The sequence below is a fragment of the Cajanus cajan genome, chromosome 8, assembly GCF_000230855.2.
Source record: "Cajanus cajan strain Asha chromosome 8, NIPB_CcT2T_4, whole genome shotgun sequence".
Taxonomy (NCBI): Eukaryota; Viridiplantae; Streptophyta; class Magnoliopsida; order Fabales; family Fabaceae; genus Cajanus; species Cajanus cajan.
Window position 1 is genome coordinate 507075 of NC_138524.1, and position 23916 is coordinate 530990.

At 32.4% G+C, this 23916-nt stretch overlaps 3 protein-coding genes and 1 pseudogene across 4 annotated transcripts; 3 read left to right on the forward strand and 1 right to left on the reverse strand.

Moving 5' to 3' along the window:
- Positions 1–72: 72 nt before the first annotated feature.
- LOC109799235 (putative polygalacturonase At3g15720) lies at positions 73–2032 on the forward strand. Its single transcript, XM_083062419.1, has 7 exons — positions 73–135; positions 282–419; positions 544–670; positions 860–1111; positions 1233–1314; positions 1399–1507; positions 1588–2032. The coding sequence occupies exons 1-7, from the start codon at positions 73–75 to the stop codon at positions 1744–1746; spliced, it is 930 nt and encodes a 309-aa protein (XP_082918545.1). The 3' UTR covers positions 1747–2032.
- Positions 2033–3422: 1390 nt separating this feature from the next.
- On the reverse strand, positions 3423–5040 carry LOC109798692 (UDP-glucuronate 4-epimerase 3). The gene has a single exon (XM_020359047.3). It carries the CDS (start codon positions 4784–4786, stop codon positions 3575–3577), a length of 1212 nt encoding a protein of 403 aa, XP_020214636.1. The 5' UTR covers positions 4787–5040; the 3' UTR covers positions 3423–3574.
- Positions 5041–6568: 1528 nt separating this feature from the next.
- On the forward strand, positions 6569–9795 carry LOC109799031 (putative RNA-binding protein C1827.05c; annotated as a pseudogene). Its single transcript, XR_014428408.1, has 10 exons — positions 6569–6760; positions 6861–6962; positions 7185–7282; positions 7369–7483; positions 7560–7615; positions 8110–8160; positions 8258–8349; positions 9171–9240; positions 9332–9442; positions 9553–9795. The product of XR_014428408.1 is annotated as a putative RNA-binding protein C1827.05c (transcript).
- Positions 9796–12721: 2926 nt separating this feature from the next.
- Positions 12722–14015, forward strand: EXL3 (EXORDIUM like 3). Its single transcript, XM_020359149.3, has one exon. It carries the CDS (start codon positions 12832–12834, stop codon positions 13849–13851), a length of 1020 nt encoding a protein of 339 aa, XP_020214738.1. The 5' UTR covers positions 12722–12831; the 3' UTR covers positions 13852–14015.
- Positions 14016–23916: the final 9901 nt, after the last annotated feature.

The window sequence follows — 23916 nt, forward strand, 5'->3', positions numbered from 1 at the left end:
TTTATCATTATTTTCATATTATACTTTGTTTCACATTGTTCATGTAACAAACTACAAGAAGCTGCTGCAAAGATGAATACCTTCAATGTAATGGATTATGGTGCTTTAGGAGATGGTCACAGAGATGATTCTAAAGTAAATCTTTGTTATACTTTTTTGTTTAGATTGAATAATTTATTTTTTTGGTTTAGTGCATTAATTTGTCTAATTCCACTATGAAATTTGGTTCTTGTTACATTTTTTACTTGGACGTGTGGGGATCATAATATGCAATTCACAAGGCTTTTCTGAAAGCTTGGAGTGATGTTTGTGCAATGAAAGATGGCACTGCAACCCTCGAGGTGCCACACGGCAAAACATTCAAGTTGAAACCTCTTCAATTCAATGGTCCCTGCAATTTCCCTTCGGTTCATTTTCAGGTAAAAATGTGTACCCACGTGTAAGATCAAGAGAGTCACACAAAAAAGCTTACATTAATTATTTGTTTCATATAAGCTAGAGCCATTGGATTATGACATTAACATTTGATATAATGTGTAAAAGCTTGAAGGAAATATTATTGCACCAAGGAACACCAAAGCATGGAAGGGGCATGACTCTGAAAGATGGATTGAATTTTTGAACATTGATGGCCTTATAATTGATGGAGGTGGACAAATCAACGCCAGAGGTTCTGTTTGGTGGGAATTTTGTAGAGTGAGTTTTACTTTTCTACATTTAGAATTTATTTCATTTATATCCAATTGGGTTATAAGAAGCATCCTTAAAGTTTTACTTTTTATTTTTCAGGAGAATAGCTGTTCAAGACCAACTGTAAGATATATAAATATATGCGCATAAATTTTGTGGTGGAATCGAGTTGGCATTTTTATATTGAATAAATCATTTATTTCAATTGTGCAGGCCTTGTTTATTCATAACTGCAATAAATTCCTGCTAAATGGGACTCGTCATCTCAATAGTGCAAGAAATCATATATCTATAAATAGTTGCACTAACTCAAAAGTATATAATGTCACTACGATTGCCCCAGAAGATAGCCCAAATACAGATGGAATTGACATTTCTCAGTCAAGCTACATTCTAATCCAGGACTCAACCTTTGCAACTGGTATGCCAAAGGCATTGAAAATTATCAGTAGTAGCACTTTCTTGGAATTCCAGGGCATATAGTAATGAGAATATGTCAGTTTAAATATTATTTTATTAATTTAAATATTTTATTTCAATAGGAGATGACTGCATCGCCATTAATGGTGGCACATCATATATTAACATTACTGGTGTAACTTGTGGACCAGGTCATGGTATAAGGTACAAATACATAAGTTTTAATTTATATATCGATTGGATTTAGTTAAAATCTGACTCATTTATCTTTCTTATGGCTGTGTCCAGTGTTGGAAGCCTCGGAAAAAAACAATCTTATGAAGTAGTGGAACATGTTCGCGTATATAATTGCAGTTTCACGGGAACAACAAATGGAATGAGAATAAAGACATGGGAGGTACAAATATAAGACTTATATACATGTCATTTTTTTTTTGTGGTAAATGTAGGAACTAATTTCATTCTCCCTTCCTACAGGGTGGATCTGGGTATGCAAGAAATATCTCCTTCCAACATATCATACTTACAAATACCTCAAATCCTATAATTATTGACCAGAAATATTCAGATCTAACAAATGAAGGCAAAGAGCAGGTAACACTTGATTGCCTTATTAGCAGTATTTGGTATATATAGATACAGATGTATTGCAAAGTTTCAATGTGTTTTGAAGTATGATCTTACAGACATCTGCAGTGCAAATAAGTGGGGTGACATATCGGGATGTGAAGGGAACTTCTCAAAGTGAGATAGCAATTATTTTGGATTGCGGGGGCGTTACAGGCTGCACTGATATCTTTATGGATTCAATTAACATAACAGCAACTTCATCAGGATCAAAAGTTCGTGCTTCCTGCAACAATGTTCATGGATTTACTACTTTTACTTCACCTCCCGTGCCTTGCTTGTCATAATAACCCATTTCATCTAGTGTATATGTATATTTAGATATCAATTTAAATTGCATTCAACCAAAAAAATACATATTTTAATATTAAAAAAGTAAAAATTTGTGAATGTAATTTTTTTTTCAACTTCAGTTATATTTAACTCAATTGGTTTAAAAATGTTCCTTTTATTTCGATAAGAATGTACAATTTAGAAATTTCAAGCTCCAAATAATTAAGATAGCATTTTTTTTGGCTTACTATTTTCTTTGGTATTAGAGTTATTAATTTTAAGATATAATTAAATTTTATAATTTATAACCGTGAGATGAACATGAAAAAGTAAATTTATTCTAATATTAACATTATTTATAACCTCCCGTTACAAATGTATGTTAATTATAAGTTCATAAAATCAACATATAAAACATGAATCTGGAGATTACAGCAAATATCTGAATAAATTCGAGTGACGCACAATGCTGATCTTACGATTTCAATAAGTTCATAAAGATATATATATATATATATATATATAAACCCGTACAATAAATGAAAAATAAACTAAAATGGATCAAGCCCTTCAGCCCAAACATGTGAAAGCAAGAGTGAATCCAACTCATTATACAGCAAAAAGTACTCGCATCGTGTGAACTGAAATAATGTCCTAAACCAGACAGTAGAAAAGTAAAAATAAAAAAGAAAAAAGATTGACTTATAATTTTTGTCCCCATTCATGACACAAGCCCTAACAATTCTTGAGTGCTTGCCCGTGAGCGCTTGCAAATCATACTGCTCATTCTTACACTTGCACACTGATATTCATCTCAACAATCAGCTAATCATATTTCAAATATGCCCATCTAAACTATACCTCATTGAAATCCATATATAGTGAAATGAAATATCCAAGCACATCTACCTTAAAACTAAAAGAGGAGCAAGTAAACAATAAATTTCATTTAGTAACAAGATTGGGTAAAAAAAAAGGAATTTCAAAATGCTATTGGTAGTTTAGAAAATTTCTTAAAGAAAAAATTGTAAACGTTAGACGTCCAAAAAGGAAATGTCCAATTAAGCTCGATCGAGTAAAAGTGTTTTGCAAGCTCTGGTAAGTTGATAAGCTCGCATTTGTTTACATTAAAGGACGGGGAAATTAATTTTTTTTATATCCATTGACCGATTATTTTAGCTCTGGTAAGTTGATAAGGCCACTAAGAAGTAAGAACATAAACGGATAACACTTATTGCGGATGACTAACCAATCATTTGGTCACTTAGAAGAGTAAAATATGTTTTCACGGTTTCACCTCAATTGTGATTGACACCTAAACAGTAGTTCCACGTTCCAGTTGACTCCCATAAACCAGAACACCGTAGTTAAACCGAGCTGCATAAAAAGATTATAACTTGGAAAGAGTCGTGTGAAGTGAATAAATAGCTCCTTATAATTGAAAACCCTCTTAAATTATTGATCAACATAACATACATAGAATACACGTTGAAATTAAGATTATGGTACAGTTCCAAAAGCAGTGAAGTGAATTGAGTTGTTTGTTTGAAAACATTGTAAACCCTCAAACGGTGTTGGCTCGAGAGGCAGAGGAAGAATAATATTGTGTATACCAATGCACAAATTTGCTCAAGCCGGTTTCGAAATCGGTGGTGGGCCTGTAACCAAGGTCGTTCCGGGCGAGGGTAATATTAGCATGCGTCAAAATAACATCCCCGTTGCTGGGCATTGCCAACACTTTCTTCTTCGCATTCACTTTCAGCAACTTCTCCAATGTGCTAACCAGCTTAGAGACGGGCACGGGCGAAGTGTTGCCCAGATTGTAAACCCTTAACTGGGCCGGCCCATTCTTCTTTCCCCCACTCCCAGTGCTCTTACTTGCAGTGTCCAACGCCCCCAAGCAACCCTTCACAATATCATCAATGTAAGTAAAGTCCCGCGCAACGGACCCTCCATTCGGACCCTCAAACACCGCAACCTGCTTCCCTTTTAAAATATTCTTAGTGAACAAGAAGTAGGCCATATCGGGCCGCCCCCAAGGCCCATAAACAGTGAAGAACCGGAGCCCAGTAATGGAAAGCCCGTAAATGTGGTTATAAGAGTGGGCGATTTCCTCGCCAGCCTTCTTCGTGGCGGCGTAGAGACTAGCGGGGCGGTCAGTGCGGTCTTTTTCTGAGAAAGGAACCTTCGAATTGAGGCCGTAAACGGAGCTGGACGAGGCCCAAACAATAGCGGGCTGGGGGTTGGCGTTCTTGCAGGCCTCCAGGACGCTCACGAGGCCCGCGATGTTGCTGTGGACGTACGACTTAGGGTTTATCATGGCGTAGCGAACCCCGGCCTGGGCCGCCAGGTGCATCACGTGACTGAATTTCACCACTTCCAAGAGGGAATTCAGGAGAGAGGCGTCGTTGATGTCGCCGTTCACCACCAACACGCCGTGCCGCGCCAGGAGGTCGCTGCGAGCGCGCTTCAGGGAAGCCTCGTAGTAACTGTTGAAGTTGTCGATGCCCACCACGCCGTCTCCGCGCCGCTTCAGGGCGATCGAGACGTGCGTCCCCACGAACCCGGCTGCTCCCGTGACGAGGACGGTGAGTGCTTTGGAGGAGGCAGGGGTGGCGGATTGGCGTACGGAGCTCTCCCAGGCGGCGGTGGAGGGTGGAGATCCGAATAGGAAGAGAAGAATGAGGCTGAGGAGCATTAGCGTGAAGAAGAGGAGCTTGGTGATGGAGAGTGGGAAGCGCGTGCGGTGAATGTTACTCATGGCTTTATCCACCATTAAAGATAAATGGTGTCGATAACCTCTCTATCTCAATTCTCAACTCAACTCTTTCTCTCTTATCTCTCAAAAGTCAAAATTCTTTTCTTTCAATATAGGTTTTGTATTTTGTTTTCCTGTTGGGCCTATTCTGTTATCTTATATAAGAAAATAAACATCAGATAATACCATCAATAAATAAATAAGAAAATGAGGAATCACCGTTTTGGGAGGCAGTTGGGATGCGGTGGATAAAGATCCAGTGTTTCGTATCGTCATCCCTTTCCTTTCGGTTTCTATTTTATCTGCATTATTTTTCCCACTCAATTTCTATCCAAATTATTATTTTACTACGTCCAATGACATCATAATTATTTATTTATTTATTTATGTAATTATAATTTTTAATATTAAATTATATTTGTACAACATTATTAACCTGTTGTTCCACTTCTTTTTGTTGTATAACTTTTTAATAACCGACTTTAACAGAAATATGCAGTAATATTCCACAACTGACCAGCTCCATATGAAAGCTTCAAACATATCTTCGATCACAAAAAATATCAAAAAGTATTTTAAGCTAGCTACTGTTTTTAAGAGGACATAAAAAAAATATCACTTTTAAAAGACATAAAAACTTGTAAAAAGAAAAAGAGACAATTCATCATTCTCAGATGTTCTAACGATAGTATTTTTTAATGATCCGAACAATATTTAATTAAATTTTGCAATAAATAAATATTATCCAGATAAATCATATGTTATACTTAAAATAAATAATTCATATAGTAATATAAATTTATTTTAAGTATTGATAATTCTCTTAAAAATAATATGAAAATTTAATTTGAGAAAAATTGAAAAAATTAATCTTTATATATTAAATATGAATATTTATTTTTTTAAAAGAAATTTTTATGAGAGTTTTTTTTTATAAAATCAACTTATTTAATTCAATTTTTATTTATTATAATTATTATGAATTAAATTTTAATATTTTAATTAAATAAAAATATTATTATGCCAAAGTGATCCAATATCTATCACCTATTCATGTTGTACGTGGCAAAGTTAGTCTTCTCATACAAGAGAAAGTTCAGGATGCACAAATGGCAACTAGTTACAAGAGAAACCTTCTTACTTTGTTTCAAAGTTCAATAATTATCTTGTTAAATTATATATAAATATAGTTTAAATAATTATTGTATTTAATTGTTTTTAAAATGTTTAAAAGGGGGCCTACGGTCTCGTTGCTATTTAGTCAATAATTTCAGTAGTTTTTGATATATATAAAAAAAAAAAAATATTACAATATATCCATAAATGGTTATAAGTGTGCAAACATTATAGTTCAATATGCATATATATAGTTGATATATAATGTTAATAAGTGGTACATTTTAAAATTAAGAATCGGATTAGTTTCCTCCACTCTCATTAAGTATAAGTTGATCACCGTTTCATAGGGGTGTGCAAAAAAATCTAAATTAATCTGAACCGATTCATAACCGATTCGATCCATTTTGAAAAAAAATCCGAACTGAATCACTTTATAAAACTAGTTCAGTTATCTGATCTATTTTTACCAAGTAAATCAGTTCGGTTCAGTTTGGATCAGTCTAAAAAAACCGATTTATATATAAGTAAAAAAGTAGATAACTACACCGTACCGAACCGATCTAATTTTAAAAAAATTGATCCATATTTAAACTATAGATTAACCGATCTACTTTTTATAAAACCGTTCTATTCGCTATCCACTTTTATAAAATTGTTCGATTCACTTACCAACACTCTACTGTTTCACGATGTTTAAATAAAACAAACGATATGTAATGTAGCAGAAAGGCTACTAAAGGACCGGTTTACATCTTTGATAGAAATTGGGTGCAGCAGAGTGGAGGCCCATCCATTACTTTCGCAGAACGCCCATCACTCTCTCTCTCTCCATTGACAAAACACTAATCGCGTCTCAAATCGAACTTGGATCAGGTATTAATTTTCTCATCGTTGTGGTGTCATTCTGATTCTCTCTTCCCCTCTCTTCTCCCTGCTTTTCATATTTACTTCTTTTTTTCTCCTTGTGTTTTAGTTAGCGCGAAGACAAAACAAGTTGTTGATTCTGCTACCAAACATAGCACGGTGGTGGATTAACATTAAATAAGGCTACAGATATTATATTCTTTTCAACAAGGTTTGAAATTGTTTATATTCTATATATGCTAATGGTAGTTTGTCTTTCACAAATCTGTTTGATGCTCATGATTTTGTTCTTAATCTCTGTTATTCATGAATACTTCTTGAATAATCTGAAGTTGTAGGTATAGATTTTATGTGTGGTTTATTTTGCGTAGTAGTGCTCAGTGGTGGTTCGACTCTATGGCTAATTATCTAGTTTGTTCTGTAATATTTTAAGGCTTGGATAGTGAGATGGGGACCAAGGCAGAAAAAGCTACGAAGAAGAATTTGAAAAGGGTTACCGCTAATAAGTCATCTGAGGATGCTGAGGTTTTGGTATATGAATTTTGATAACCTATGCTCTCAATTTTCATTTTTTTAATCTCAACAGTGTGCATAATTTTGCTGCCCAATTGCTGAAGCCTTTCGAAGGTGGTCCTGCTTGCAAACGACCTGAACAGAAGCCGCTACAGAATACTGCCACAGTTTTGTATGTTGGTCGGATTCCACATGGATTTTATGGGAAAGAGATGGAAGGTGCTCATGGGTTTTGTTGTTTTTAGAATTTTAGATAACTTTCTTGGAGTACGGTGTTTATAATTGCTATTTCTAGGTTATTTTGCACAATTTGGAACCATCAAGAGATTGTGAATTGCTAGAAATAAAAGGGTTAGTGGCATGGTTTTTTGCTTATTTCCTATTTATCTGTGTGTTATTGTTTTCACAATTGTGTGATTGTATTAACTTGATGATGATTTGTGACATAGTTGTTTACATCGATCTATTTACTCTGATGTGGTTGATGGTACCAATTTATTTGGTCGTATTTTTGTATAATTTTTCATTTTGATATGTGTGCGGATGTGCATGTATGATGTGTATCATGGGAGAGGATTCAATCTTGGCATCATTCATGTGCGGTTGTATGTTCATGATTTATTTTGCTCATCTAATGCTCTGTTTGTGTGTGAATTTAAGAAAAAGGTTCAAATGTATTGTTAATAGTTTTCATTAGAACCGACTTTCTGGAAGATAAAGCCTGTTTGAATTAATATTTTAGCACCGAGTTCAGAAATACATATTCGCTGTTGAATTACCATTTTTCTGATGATTGAAATTGGTTTTAGTTATGCTGACCATATGTGCTTGTTGATGTTTAATAGACAGGAAAATCAAAACATTTTGTGTTCATAGAATTTGAATCTGCGGAGGTAGTTATTTCAACTGACTGTTTGATGTGTTTTGACTTTTGGCAATTATATTCGTCACAATATTTGATTTCCTTCTAATAATGCCTTGATTTGTAGGTAGCAAAAATTGTTCGTTACCATGCACAATTATCTTCTTTTTGAACACCTTCTCCAGGTTTATGTGATACCTCCAGAACAGGTTCATCCAAAAATGTAAGTCATTAATTAATTATCCTTTTTTTTCCATATCTATTTTCTTTTAAGGATACGTCTCATTTTTCTTTTCGTCTCATTTCTTTTCTTTTGTGTGAAAAAAGTATTTATTAAGAGATAAAAGAAAATACTATCAGACGATCAGGAATTCCCTAAAATTTCTTTGAATTTTATTTCTTTTGGGGGTAGCTAGAGTCAAAGAGAAGGAAAGATAAATCAGCGCACTAAAGCTTTCTAATATCTGGATATCAGATAATAGGGGTTTATTATCATTTCTGTTCCATAGAAATTCTATGAAGTTGTAGCACTACAGGCCCATTAGTTTGGTGACACTTTTGTTCAAGACGATTGTAGGCAATATTATTATTCTGAGCCCTATAACCGAACCTCCCAAAAGAATAGAACTCGCAAGATACCGTGTGTAGAGAAACCCAAATAGTAGCTAGGATTTAGGAAAACTTCCATATCCAAGAATGGGTGAGAACAGCTGGCTAAAGCCTTTCATTGCATTTTAACCAAAGGGATGTTATAAATATACAACAATTTGTGCAACACCATTATTTGTGTCTATTTCTCGCTATCTCATCATTTATTACATTTCAATTTTCTCTCTATCTTTTTTCCCTTAGTTGTACAAATTACATAAATATCATTTCTTTTAACCAAATACCCCACATGCATGAAAAATGAGCGGAAATCCCAATTCTTTAAAATGCTTATTTCGTCATATTATGTGTGTCTTGACTAAGGTAAACGAATTAGTTTCTTATGTTGAATATCATCAAAGGGATCAAATGAATATGTGGGAATTTTCTTTATAGATGAAGAGGATTCAATTATCGTCACAAGCCATTGGACTCTGTCCAAATTGAACTGAAGCAACATGACAAGGTATCTAGTTCAATGGATAAGTAAGTCTGCATTCTGTTTGATTCTTGCTATTAACCAAAGTCTGTTTTGTTCCTTGATGCTGTTCTTCCAGGAAAGAACTTTGGAAGATTACAAGAAGTTGGTGGAAAAGATTATGAAACATGACAAAAAGCGGCGTAAAAGGATAGAGGCTGCTGACATTGATTATGAATGGCCTCAGATTGTGAGTTTTTCTTCCTATATTAATTTGTGGTTTGCTTATTTGTTTTTGTAAAAGTAGAAAAGTCCTCATTTTGAGTTTTGCTCTCATGCTTCATGCAATTGCCGTTACAGGTGGTGGGTGACATCCAGCCTACTCCAAAGAAAATAAAGTTTGAAGACTGAGTTGGGTTACCTGTCTCGTCATCTTGAGCTATTATTCTCGGTATAGGTGGTGTCATTTATGTGCATTCTTTGTCATTATGTCTTGCTTGATTTATAGTATTTTCTGTTCCACTTATCGTGTAAATAGATGATTTTGCTGTATATCCTGCGAGGTAATATTGAGAAGTTAATTTAAGTGAGGTTGTTTTGTTACCTTTCTTCTTCCCTCAGATGCGTTAGAGGAAGGATGATGATCTTCAATCACAATAGGCTGTTTTTTGACTTTACTAACGTCAGCTTTCGCAGTTTTGCGACTCCGGAAACCTCTTGTATTCTAAAGTATATTTATAGAATCATAAGTCATTTCGCATTTTCATCAGCCCTTGAAACAGCTGCCCGTGCCTTCACTTTAACAATTTTTTTATTATAAAATAAATCTTCAATATTTTTGCCAGGATTCAAATCACCGTGGTATTTTGAACTTAGAAAATTATATAAATTTATTGACCAAAAAGAAAAGAAATCTTTTGCCAGTTGTATACTACGCTATAATGGTATATAAGACACCAAAGTTAGCCCAGAAATTGTTTATATGCATGTACTTTTCCAAACTTTAGCCCCTTGTATTTGAAACAGCCAACTGCGCAAAAGTCCCGTGTTCACCACAACTATCACATGTGCATCATCAAAGAAATAGAGTTATCTATTCACAGCAACTTGCAAATAAGATTGCCAAAACGAAGCATACATCGGTCTTCCATGTTACGTTAATATTAGACGCCTTCATCATCCAGAATCCATATCTTGTAATCAAGTTTAGTAATTGTTTAGATAATCCAGATTTGTTACGGGTTTGCTAATAGTTTTCGAAATTAGTGTCTTTGGTATCTATTTTAAAGGAGTAGCATGCACAAGATTTTCTAACACGTATGGCCCAACGTGAAGGTACTAGGTTGACCATATAAAATATTTAATTACATATAGTATTATTATTTAAACACATTCTTGACATGGACCAGATAGTTTGAAGAAATGGACATTTGCTATTCGTGTTCCTTTCACCGTTGGTATCACATGTTCGTATGTGCATTTGGCTATTATTATCAATTGGAACAGCTGTGGATGATGTGTTGAAAGCCCTGTCCCAGAGCATTTATCAAGACATTGAAACAGATTTTGTAAAGATCATGTGGATTTGTGAAACATCTGCAAGTTGATAAAGCTTTTCAGTAAAGGTGTGAAAAGGCAGTCTTGAAACTTTTTATGGTATGATTTTGGTTGGACCTCACTGCTGAGCGTATCCGATCAAGGGCACGGCAGATAATAGGAGTGTTAAATTAGGTTTAATTTAATGGATTGATCGTATAATTCGTGCAAATGAAATGGGTTGAGTTACAATTTTTTTACTTTCCAATTCGAGTAAACCAACTCGTATAACTTGATAACTCTGCAATTGAATTATGTATTTATTTTATTATTTTTTATGGATATTGAACATTTAAATTATTTGATTTGTTATTAGTTTAATAATATTTTTCTCATGAATTTGAAGATAATTTAAGACAAAAGTAAAAATAATTTGTAATTTTTTAATTGATGGATACTTGATCCAACTCCAACTGCAACTCATGAGATTGGATTGAGATTTGAAATATAATAGACCATCTATTAATATTTTATTGATCAAAATAAATTCAACATAATTATTTTATCAAATAAGTGTTTTATTCAAATTTATTTGTTAAATACAGCATTTCTTCATTTGTCTGCATTAACTATAAGGCAGCATTGAGATATGAAATAATAATTTTGGGACACCTGGACAGTAAAAATTCTCATGGAGATTGATAATTTTTCTCATATTATCCCTTTTTGTTAATTATATTATATATAGTATCATATCAGCTTATTCAATTTACATTTCTTTGACTCTAGTAGTCTAGGAACATGATCCATCATTTTCATATAAATAAAGTTAAGCCCCCCCGACACTCCTCATGTCCTGGAAATTAAAGTAGACAAGAGACTTGAAACGATAATTGGAGAGTGCAATGGGAATGAATCCATAACGTTAGGTGATGACCTATACGGAAGCTCTTTCGTGCTTGATTTTTAGTTGAGATTGGTGGTCTTGGCTCCAGCCAAAATATCTCTGCTTAAAGTGCTCCGGTGCCCGTATCTCTTGCCAACTCTCTTCTTGCTTTGTGGGCATCCTCTGTTCATTGGGTTCATACTTCCCAGTGCTCCCTATTAGGGGTGGCTTTTTGCCTCTTTGACTTCCTGCTTCGTTCAAAACCTTAATTCAAACCATTCTGTAATTTTTTAAAAATATTAAATTGAATAAAACTCTAGATTCTGAAATTTCCAACGTGCACCCCTTGAAGTTGAAGCAAAACATTATTCACAGTAATTGTGAAACTGATATGGTGCATTAAAAACAGAGGAAGAGACAAAGTAGCGCTCTAATGCATTCAGTTAATGTTGGAAAGCATCCAATTTTTGTAACAAAGTAGCAGCTGATGTGAAGGGTACTGACATTCCTCTCCAAAAGAAAACGAGACTCCCTCAGCTTCCTTTATTTCTTTTGAGTCCTCCTATTTGGAATAATTAAAATTGTTTGATTGATGAATGGGGTGAAAGGAAAAGGGGGTTAAGATAAATTAAAGTGGATGAAACAAAAAAAGAAAAGAGGAAAGTAGAAAGTGGAAAGGACATGGAGAAGTAGTAGACGTGGATAGGAGCATCGATCCTCCAACAGGGCAACACCCAATGGGTGGGTTCGGACCACGCTCTTGTGTTGGCGGTCCCCCTTTTCAAACTAAAACAAACACTCCCAAAATCCCCATTCTACCCCTACCCTTCCTTTTCCCGCGCAATTCTCAAATCAGATGACGACAACCACCATCATCATCATCATCAATGTATATCATCCTTCCCTCGGCCCCACACCCCTCTCCTTCACTTTAAGAATCTATCTGTCCTCCATTACCCGCAAATCAATGTCACCAAAAATACATACAAACATTTTCTCTTCCTAGTTTCATTTTTTTATTTTTTTTTATATTTTTTTAATCCACGCCGTTCTCTTCAACTTAATCACTATCACTTCACACTCTTCTATTTCTTTCTCCCCCTAATAATAATAATAATAATAAATAACACAAAACGAATAAGCTTTTTGGGATGTCTATAATATAAAGAACCTTCGCCCACTCAAACATCACGTTTCGTACTCACCTCACCCAAAAAATGTGCCCAACCCCATCGCCGCTCCTCCCCCTTCTCCTCCTCCTCCTCGCCGTGGCTCCGGCCTCGGCATGGCGTCCGTGGCCGCCGCGCAACAACAAAATGAACACCACCGATTACGCCTTCGGAGACTCCAAGAAATACGAGGGTTCCTCGGAGTTCGTGAAGCTGAGGTACCACATGGGACCGGTTCTCACCAGCAACATCACCGTCCACACCATCTGGTACGGAAAATGGGAGAAAAGGCAGAAGAAGATCATCCGCGAGTTCATCAACTCAATCTCGGCAACGGCGGCGCCGCACCCATCGGTGGCCGGGTGGTGGCGCACCGTGGAGCTGTACACGGACCAGACCGGATCCAACATTTCGAAAACGGTCCGGCTGGGGGAGGAGAAAAACGACCGGTTGTACTCGCACGGGAAATCCCTGAGCCGTCTCTGGATCCAGTCGGTAATAAAGAGCGCCATCACAGCGAAAACGAGGCCCTTGCCGATTAACCCTCGGAGCGGGTTATATCTTGTGCTGACAGCCGATGACGTGTACGTGCAGGACTTCTGCACGTCGGTGTGTGGGTTCCACTACTTCACGTTTCCCTCGCTGGTGGGTTACACGCTCCCCTACGCCTGGGTGGGTAACTCCGCCAGGTTCTGCCCCGGGCAGTGCGCCTACCCCTTCGCCGTCCCCCCCTACATCCCCAACCGAAAGCCCTTCAAGTCCCCTAACTCCGACGTTGGAGTCGACGGCATGATCAGCGTCATTGGCCACGAGATGGCTGAGCTTGCCACCAACCCCCTCGCCAACGCTTGGTACGCCGGCCAGGACCCCTCTTTCCCCGTCGAGATTGCCGATCTCTGCGAGGGCATTTACGGCACCGGCGGCGGTGGCTCCTACACCGGCCAGGTCCTCGACGCTCGAGATGGCGCCACGTATAACATGAATGGCATCCGACGGCGCTTCCTCGTTCAGTGGGTGTGGAGCCACGTTCTCAATTACTGTACTGGACCTAATGCTCTTGATCACTGATCACTTATCACTCTCTGCACCCTATTTTTCTTTTTCTTTTTCTTTTTCTTTTTCTTTTTCTTTTTGGTACCTTTCCTTTGGGCTTGTGGCTTTTCTGGTAATTTTGTTAAGCTAGTAGTTAAGTTTGTCCATTTATGCAAATAATGTAATTTATTGTTACTTCATATCATATATCTTATATCATATATCTTATATCATATGGAAGGGGAATCTTGAATCACACGGAGATTGTGTGTTATGAATCATGATTGGAATGGGGGAATTAAATAGGATTAGGCGTATTTTTGTTTCATTTCTGGAAAGAATTAGAGCGGCGGAAATGAGTAATCTATTGAATGCCACAGAAACGAAGACTCTTTCTCTTTGGCTCATGTTCCGTTCCTGTTGCACCTGCACCTGCACCCCACAATTGCCCATTCTTTTCTCCTTCTAAACCTACCATCTACCCTTGTCACACAAAAAACAAAATAACTGAAATACCAATAATGCAATTATTATACCTATTAGCCTACCCTCTCCAACGCTATCTACGCTACTCTCTTCACTCCTACTACATACCACACTTTCAATTTTCAAACTCACCCTATTATTTTATTATAATCCAAAATCAACCCAACCCATTTTTATCTGCTTTCCTATCTTTCAAATCTCACAATTTCAAACTACTTTCCAACCATCAAAACTCAAAACTTTAATACAAATCCTAATAAGATACATATGTTATCTTACTATTAAGATTTATTACCAAAAATAATCAAATAAAAAACATTCGATCTAAAATTACATCTTTTTATTATATTTTATCAATATAAACTTGTATGTACTCCATAAATTTTAAATAGTTTAGATATTTTTAATCTTTCAAATTTAAAATTATATTTTTTAGTCTTTATAATTTAAAAAAATATTTTAATCTTTATATTTAAAATTTGTATTATATGTAGATATAGAAAAATTCAGGGACACTAAAAGTAAATTAAAACAATTGTTATATGTAATTAAAATTGTTTAAATAACTTTAAAATACATATATAAAATACTTATAAATACAAATACTTTATTATTTGTTTTCGTATATTAATAAGCTATTATTGACATAATTATCTATTATTATGCATCTATAAAAAATATATTCAAAAATATCCATAAGTACGAATTTTCTATTTTATTTTTAGGTATGAAAGGTTCCACGATGAAGTGTGTACGAAAATTTTAGACATAGGTAGAACGTTAATTAATGTCGAATGATTAAGAGATTAATAGTAATTTTTATTAAAAATTACATAATATATTCATTAAACATTATGGTAAAACAATATTTAATATTTTATTTAGGCGTTTAATTAATACTTTTAATATTTGTCTATAATATATTTAAGATAGTATTAATGTGACACCAATGCTGTCTTGTCTTAGAGGATATTATCATTAAGATCACTTTTGGAATCTTTAAAATTAAAACGTGTGTCGTGTAGGACTTACATTGGAATCAGCAATCATGCTTTACTACTTTAATTAAGCATCACTGGTTAATCTTCTGGGACAAAAAAGAAGTCATCAATTATTGATATGTATTATTTGACTGTTTGTTAATTCATTGGGTCTAAATTGGTCATTCAATTAAGTGCAATGCTTGCTCGAGTTTGAAGTGCTTTTTGTTTTATTTGAATACTTTTAATAAATATTTATTAAAAGATAATAAAATTTATTTTTTATAATTAAAATTAACTTCTATACTTAATTTTTTATAAAACTAGTTTCCTTAGTTTATTTACAAAATAAGGTGTAAGAGCTTAGTTCCCCGGTCGTTTACAAAATAAAAAATAAAAAATAAAAAGTGTAGTACATCGAAAATGTGTGCGATATGACATGTATTGTTGTATCACAAAGCTTCAAGAATTCTCTCTAAATTATAATATAATAATATATAGAATACAAATCAATTTATTTCCACAATATTATTAGAATTTATATCATTAATTATCTTTAATTTGAGAAAAGATTTCACACATATAAATCATCCTCTAGAGAGGAGATTCAAAGAAGAAAAAAGACTTATGGACTTCAAAGAGTTTCTTTCTAACTTATTTTTTTAAGATTATAAAAAATTAAACTTCTGAAACTTGATTTTTAACAAATTTTTTATACTTTCGTTCTCAGATTAAATTAGACTTCTGTCCATATAACTTATTTAAAACACCCAAAAACTTAATTCTCAAAGTCTCTCAATTACACTTCAAAACAATTCAACACATAATTATTGCCAAAAAACAAAAATTAACATAAACTTATAATATTATAAAATATCTAACATTTTTTATAAAAAGATTAATCGTAATTGACGTGTGAATCTATACTTAATGGAATAGCATGTTATATTAGTCGATCTTGTTTATTTTCCCATGCTATACACTTTTTAATATATAAAAAATATCAAATTATTTCAATTTATTATAATAAACAATACAATATTTATGTTGCAATTTTATGCATAAACTCATTTAGTATATGCTTTAATTACTGCCTTTATTATGTAAACTCCGGTAGAAAAAATTCTGTTTATGGAAGATATTTTAATCCTAAGAAGAGTTTAATAGAATTCATTGTACTAAAAGATAAATGGTAGTTGTGCCTCCACATATATTTATGAAAGGGTCTATATGAGTATCATATATAAGAACTACTCATTTTCTTACACATTGGAGTAGATTGGGTAAAAAAATAAAGGTGAAAAAGAAAAGAAAAAAGTGAAAAGCTATCTATTTGATAGAAAATAAAGCCTTGAATACATTTTTAATTTATTAAATTTAAAGGTAAATTTATTTTTCATTTATAATTTAAAATTAATTTTTAATTTATATAATCTAAAAAAATATACTTTAATTCTTATGACTAAATTTTGTTAATGAATAAAATACTATCGTATAAAATTTATTTATCAACATTTTTATTAATAAAAATATCACACTAAATCTGATTAATATTGTATAATTGTTTAATATGTTACTGGTAGGTATTTTATTGTAATTTGAAAGATTAAAATAATTTTTTTTTAAATTATAAAAATTTAAAAATAAATTTTAAATTTAAGAAAAAAAATATACTCAAAATTTAAAAAATAAAAAATAATTAAAAAAAATAAAGTGAGATAAAAATAGTATTAGTGTGGCGGTATATAAGATATTATTTATTTAATATTAAAAAAAAGTTGTTAAAAGGAGGAAAAATGAAGAAATGATGGGGGCGTGAGAGGGCCTACCCTCTAAAAATTTATAAGAAAACTTTATGGGGATTTGTGAGGCGAGGCCTATGATGTACAGTACTGCTCCTTTTTCTTTTTTGAAAATTAATCTTGAAAATGCTTTTGGGGATCTCTTTTTCTTAAAAGTGGGGCACGTTTTGTTCTGTACTAATACTAAAGCGCTCTATTGCTCCTTACAAACCCAACCATCAACCCTCGTTTTTACATCTTCACCACATACTCACCCTTCTCATTTTGCAACACACTCCCATGCCCTACACCTGCAATTGCTTCTTTCATTTTCACTTTCACTCCTTAATTTCCCATCTTTTGCATTCAACTTAACCATCAACAATTATTTCAGCAAGTTTACACATAACATGACCATCCAATTCACATGCTTTCTTTATCACAAACAAAACTAATTTATAAAATCAATGGTTGTCAATTGGATTAATCGACTAACTATGTGACGTGACGTGACATGCAAATATATATATATATATATATATATATATACAACTGATTTAAAAAAATATAGAATTATAACTAATTTATAATATAAAAATTATTTTTTGTAATTGTAACTAAATAATCATATTCTTTATATAATTTTTAAAAATAAAGTATCTTCTTATTATATTTAAAAAAATTTCCTTAAATTTTTAAAAGGCCCATAAAATTACATGTTTAATGGATTTTGTTTGATCTAACAAATTTTTTTTATCTAAATAGTTCAATTATAAAAAGTAAAAATATAAAATTTAAATTTAAGAGATTAAAATAAAAAGAAAATAGAAAGAGAAAGAAAGTTAGAGTGCATTAAATATGGAGGTTGACCGAAAAGTGTGAAAAATTAGGAGACGATTGGTTATGACATGAATTAACGCAATTTCCGGAAAGGCAGGTCCAGCTGGAATTCACTTTGACCGCAACACAACATTACATTTACATACATAGACTACCTTAGCTCATAAGTCATACCCCTAACACTCTCTTCTCTTCTCTTCTCTTCAGCATTCAGCATTCAGCATTCAGCATTCAGCATTCAGCATTCAGCAGGCCTCAACCAAAATAATTTATTTATAACATAACACCAAACTACACGTAAAGATGGCCATAGTTTAGCTATGTGTACTTCTCTACAACTACAACTTCTTCCCCCTCCTACCATATAAGTTTGGGTTGGATTTTGTAACGTGATTTTTAACGTTAAATGGAAGCAACTCCTTGTAAATTGTAAGTTTTGTTTAACCATAACATTTGGACGTGAAAATTTGTTAGGACGTGCGTGCGTATATAGAAAGGTGAACCAAAGTGGCATTACAACTCTGGCGTGGCGTCGTTAATTTCAAAGAATAAAATAAAAAAAATGATCGAATAATTTAAAAATGAGAAGTGAGAAGGCGAAATTACATAAGAGGAAAGAAGGAGGCCAACATTCTGATGGGAAGGTCCCACTTGTAGGAAAAAACACCCTCACCTACACAAAATGCACAAACACCTTTCTACCAATTCAAAGCCACTCACAGTCACACTATAAAACTAGATAAGCACCAAACCCAACACACAATATTACTCTACTAACCTTCACCACATTCTACAATCCATCTCCCAATATAAACTGTTTTAACATTTCTGGTAAAAATAAAACTATTCATACGACTTCCGATGGATTCGTAAAAAAATAATTTTAAATCCAAGGTAAAGTAGACATTTTAAACCAAAAAATAAAAATGTTTTAATATTTCACTTTTTCTTTTAAACAATTTGATAACGAAAAAGTAATGATAGATGAAGAAGGTAATAATGTCCAAATCTCAATAGCTTTAAGGAATATCAAAACTATGATTATAAAGAAGATAGAAAATTAATTTTTCATCTTTAATCTCTTATATCATTCCACATTAAAAGTGTTCCGAGATAATTTTTAAATATATATATAGATATATATATATATATGAGAAAAAAGTATTATAATAATAAATAACTTAATACTTATTGTTCTTACCGGAAATCTGCTGTAGAGCTGATCCGCCGGGTAAGATCGGTGAGCCTCCTTTGCTGATGTATTGGTGCTCCAAGATGGGGGAGGTACCTGTAAAAGAGACTCCGATGCCAAAGTTAGGGTTTGCACAAGTAATAGTCTCATATATATAATGCACGTACCTTGAGGTGATCTAGGTTTTCCTTGGGCTTTTGGGCTTGAGATAAGATATATCATGATATGATATGATATAATTGAAGGGCGGATCTGGTCTGGGACGAGATCCTCGGAATCAGGTATGATTCGCTCAAATACCTGGCTGACGTCATGCACCGCGTGCTCGGGGTTACTTATTTGCAACACTAATCCGGGTTAGCCCGAGTGCGAAGTACGGTTAGTACACTTATATTATTTAATTGAGGATTGAAGTTTTATTTCTATCAATGATCATAATTTGATTTTTATTTTAAGCGTATATTTGAAAAAGAAGAAGAAAAAAAAAATAGATGAGAAATAATATATAAAAGAAGTGGAGTTCACTATCTTTTAATTTTTCACCTCCTTATTTTTTCTTAATCAAATAATATCACTTATTTTCATTCTATCCATTTTATTTTTGATGTATTTTCTCTTAATCAAACAAGACATAAATATATAATTATCATTGAAAATATCACTTTATTCTTATATTCTTATAAATATTAATTTGATGAGAAAAAGTTATATTTTTTTTAAATAAAAAAAAATAGTAGTTTGAACTCGTGACCCCGGTGGAAGTAGAATACTTGCAAGTTCGAATGCTATGTTAACTTTATTGGACGAGATATTTTATTATGAACAATCGTCACGATTAATAATGCATGCTACACTAATTGTGTAGGACTAGGAGTATCTCTCACATGCTTTTCATTTTCTTCACTTAAATGTTAATGTTGTTGAAATATTTTGTTGAGGATATGTTTTGAAATATGAGAATACACAATCATTTAGATTTATGGAAGTTGAAGGCAGCAATAGGCAATAGGTATTTAAAAAGTGGTGGTAGCGGCGCCTGATTTTTTGTCGTTGACCTTTAAGTTCTTTCATACATATAATAATACGCAATTGGCTACATAGTCCATTCTTTTTCTATTTGTTGAAAGCTACATAGTCCATACTTTATTTGTTGCTATTTTTCCAATTATTCATTATTACACCCCCAGGCAATAATGACCTTTATTCAATCTTGTCCACTTTAAAATGAGTAAAAGAATTGTATCATTTTTATAATTTTTTTTACAATGTTTTAATAAAAATAATAATTTTATATATATATTATATAATTATAATCTTATGTGTATTATTTCGACCGGCTATATCAATCTGTTAATCTTTTTATACTTAAGTATTTAAGTTAAGAAAGTTATATATCTTTTAAGTTTACAACTATTCGATGATACTTAATCAAATTATTCGATGATACTTAATCAGGACACATGACTCTAATTGATCAAGTCCGCTAGCAAGTAAGTGGCTTATACTTCTAAAATCAAACCTCATGACTTGGTACTCCTAACTTTAATCTAATCCCCATGCCACCACTAGAATGACATTCAATTAACAACCAATTAATTACGAAACATTAGATAACCATGATCTATGAGTCACACACTAATAGTCATAAATATTATGATTTGTGAAATAATTAATTATAATAAGTAATATATATCATAGTAAGAAGTAGAGAGATTCATACTCAAAATAAGATTCCAGTATATATATATATATATATATATATATGAGAACTTTACGACTTAAATAGAGAAGTTACATGCATTTTTGAATGTTCTAAATTAAAAAATAATTACAATTATTTTTAGAGATAATCCTCAATACAGAACATTAATATATTACTTAGCATTAAAATTATTAAAATAAAAATAGACAAATTACACTCTTGAATATTCTAAATTTGGACAATAATTAAAATATTTCTAGAGATAATCCTCTATAAAGAAAATTAATATATTACTTAGTATTAAAATTATTAAAATAAAAAATTATATATATATATATATATTATTTTTTTTCTCTTCCAATTCTTCGCTTTCCATTTTTTAAGGAAAATTTTCTTAACTTAATTTTTTCCCCTTCTCACTTCAACTCCAACAATAAAAGAAAAATTAGTAAGAAACCACCATAAAGAGGTGCATTAATCTAATTGTTGTTAGCTTATTTATATTTTTTTGTCGATATTTAAACATTTTCATTAAATATTTTTCCCATTCAAACAATGATATTTTGATAAAATGGATAGTGCTTATATATATATATAATATTTGTTTTATCCAACGACTTTATTGGTTTGTCAACTCTACACTTGCGCCACATTATTTAAGCTGCATTAAGTTATTTTTACTTCAAACGAAGAAGTTATTAATATCCATCGAGAGTCTTATGTTTTCTTTCATTATCATTAAATTAAGAATTGAATTGTCATGGGACAATTTTAATGTTAACGTTATTAAATGTTCTCTAGCTTATTTTTGTAGATCCTATATCATCTCAAATTTAAGAGTTTCAATAAAATTTAACTCTAATATTCCCTTTCCACATATATATAATCAAAATTTATCAGATTTACATAGATTAAAAAATTTATGAAATACATTTAAGTTTCACAACTTCATATAAAATATACACTATATTATCTAAAATATTATTAATTATATTTACGTAAATAGTATTCTTATTTATTATTATGAAAATACTTTTGAATTAAAAATATTAAATAATATTGATTTCATTGAAATTTACTTAAGTTTCAGTCTAAAAATTTAAATATATATTTTTGTACTTATATATAGGTATAGATGGAGTACAAAAGTTTTTAACATTACTTTTTGTTGAATTTTTAAGGTAAAAAATATTTTAATTATTAAAAGTTATTTATTATTAACAATCAATTTATTTATTTTTGTTAAGAACACTATCCATTTATTTCGATAGTTAAAAATTCATAAGAACTGAGTGAAGTAAACCTATTGGAGATGCTTTTAAATCTAAGGCAAACTAACAAATTATTCCCCCAAATAAACACACAATGGATCGTCTTAGAACCATTGACAAGTTATTCACCTAGATATGCTAATGTTAAATAACAAAAACTAACAAACCATGATAAGTAACGCCTATCAATTTGACAATTCTAATACAAAATGAACATGTTTAATCAACCTACTTAACCTATTGTATTTCATGTATTAATCTACCAACTCGGCTAATTGCACTGCCAAAACTTGTTAGTTCTGAATAATTTCATTAAAAAGAAAAAAAAAGTTTTCGAGGACAGGAACAAACATGGCTTTGTCTTTATCTTGGGTTGATCCTTAGCCAAGAATTTGGTTTTCCAAGGTCCTTGAATTCGGGGCTGCAGAACAGTATTTAAATCCTGTGTCGCTCAACCCCCATGCCTCTATCCAAAGAACCCGCTTTCTATTATGGGCCATATTTAATTTCATTGATGGGACAACAGCCCACTAGCTAGTGTACTTATTACACCATAAATACAATCACCATATGTTCCAAATCCAACACATTATTAATTTTGTTATATTAAAAAAAAAAAATCATTATCATGATGGAAATCTTCCAAGTCTTGACCGCTCTAAAATTATACTCCACTAAAATGGCTCAAAATCTAATTAAAAGAAATGGACTGACTTGGCCAGTTGTAACGCCTAATGGCATTCACATCATCACATGTGTGATATCGATGGGTTTTGAGGGAGAAAGGTAGACGGTGGAAGTGGAACCAATTTCATGCACAAATACTATTGGTACGTATGAGAAATGTGGAATGATTCATATAGGAAGCTTGGAGAAGTATGTGTCAGAAATAAAATATAAGTTGAACCAGAACCAGAACCAGATGAGTAGCGATTAAAGTGATTGGATGGAATAGCAAAAAGGGTAGGTTTTTTTTATATTGATTTCATTATGAAACGGTACATATTACCGGTGGGGTTAAAAGAATGTGGGACCTGTGAAAAGTGTGGGTTGTAATTAGTATCACCCACCTAAAGAGAGTTACTGCGAATATTTTGGCGTGAGTTTAGGAGGAGAGCAATAATTAGTGTATGGGATGAACTCTACTGAAACTTGTCGCAAGCAAAATTGAATGGATTTTATTGCCATCTATTCAAACCAGTTTAAGATTCAGTGGTCCTCGCTCCAGAAACAATACAACAACGACACCAGCCCATTACTTTTCTTTTTATTATCTTTTAACAAAATTTCAATAACATGTTAGATTTTTTTAAGACTATTTTCTCAAGCGCAAGAAAAACTAGCATTAACACCCTATTTCGCAGTGAGTAGGAGAAATACAAGGGAAATATAAGAAAAATAACTAAGAAATAAAATAAATATCTTTTGATCAAAAGAAAAATAGAATGAAAGTTAGTTTTTTAAGAATTTATTTGATTTTTAAAAATTAATAAAATATTATTTTTTATTATTAAACTAAGTTCCAATATATATACATTTTTCACTAAGCATAATTGCATGTAGCTCAAGATCCATTCATTAATGATTAGCTCGATATTAGAAACATAGATCAACCCACACTCAATATTGTGAATAACTTTATTAACAAATATTGAATGAAAAAAGCTTAATTATAGACAAGTCCCATAGGATTTATCTAACTCTAACGATAATAGTTTAGCAAAATGTGTTGAAAATATCGTATTGACCAGTATAATAAGGCAAAAAAAAAAAAAAAACTCAATTATGGTATCAAAATTTATTCTAACAATTGTTAGACTTATTAATCATTATCGAACTAACTGAAGTA

Excerpts from the sequence above, each read along its gene's own strand:
- LOC109799235 (XM_083062419.1), top strand. The coding sequence starts at position 73 with ATGAATACCTTCAATGTAATGGATTATGGTGCTTTAGGAGATGGTCAC. Across the intron at positions 420-543 it reads TCCCTTCGGTTCATTTTCAG|CTTGAAGGAAATATTATTGC; the intron begins GTAAAAATGTGT and ends AATGTGTAAAAG. Across the intron at positions 1,508-1,587 it reads TGAGAATAAAGACATGGGAG|GGTGGATCTGGGTATGCAAG; the intron begins GTACAAATATAA and ends CCCTTCCTACAG.
- LOC109798692 (XM_020359047.3), bottom strand. The coding sequence starts at position 4,786 with ATGGTGGATAAAGCCATGAGTAACATTCACCGCACGCGCTTCCCACTC.
- EXL3 (XM_020359149.3), top strand. The coding sequence starts at position 12,832 with ATGTGCCCAACCCCATCGCCGCTCCTCCCCCTTCTCCTCCTCCTCCTC.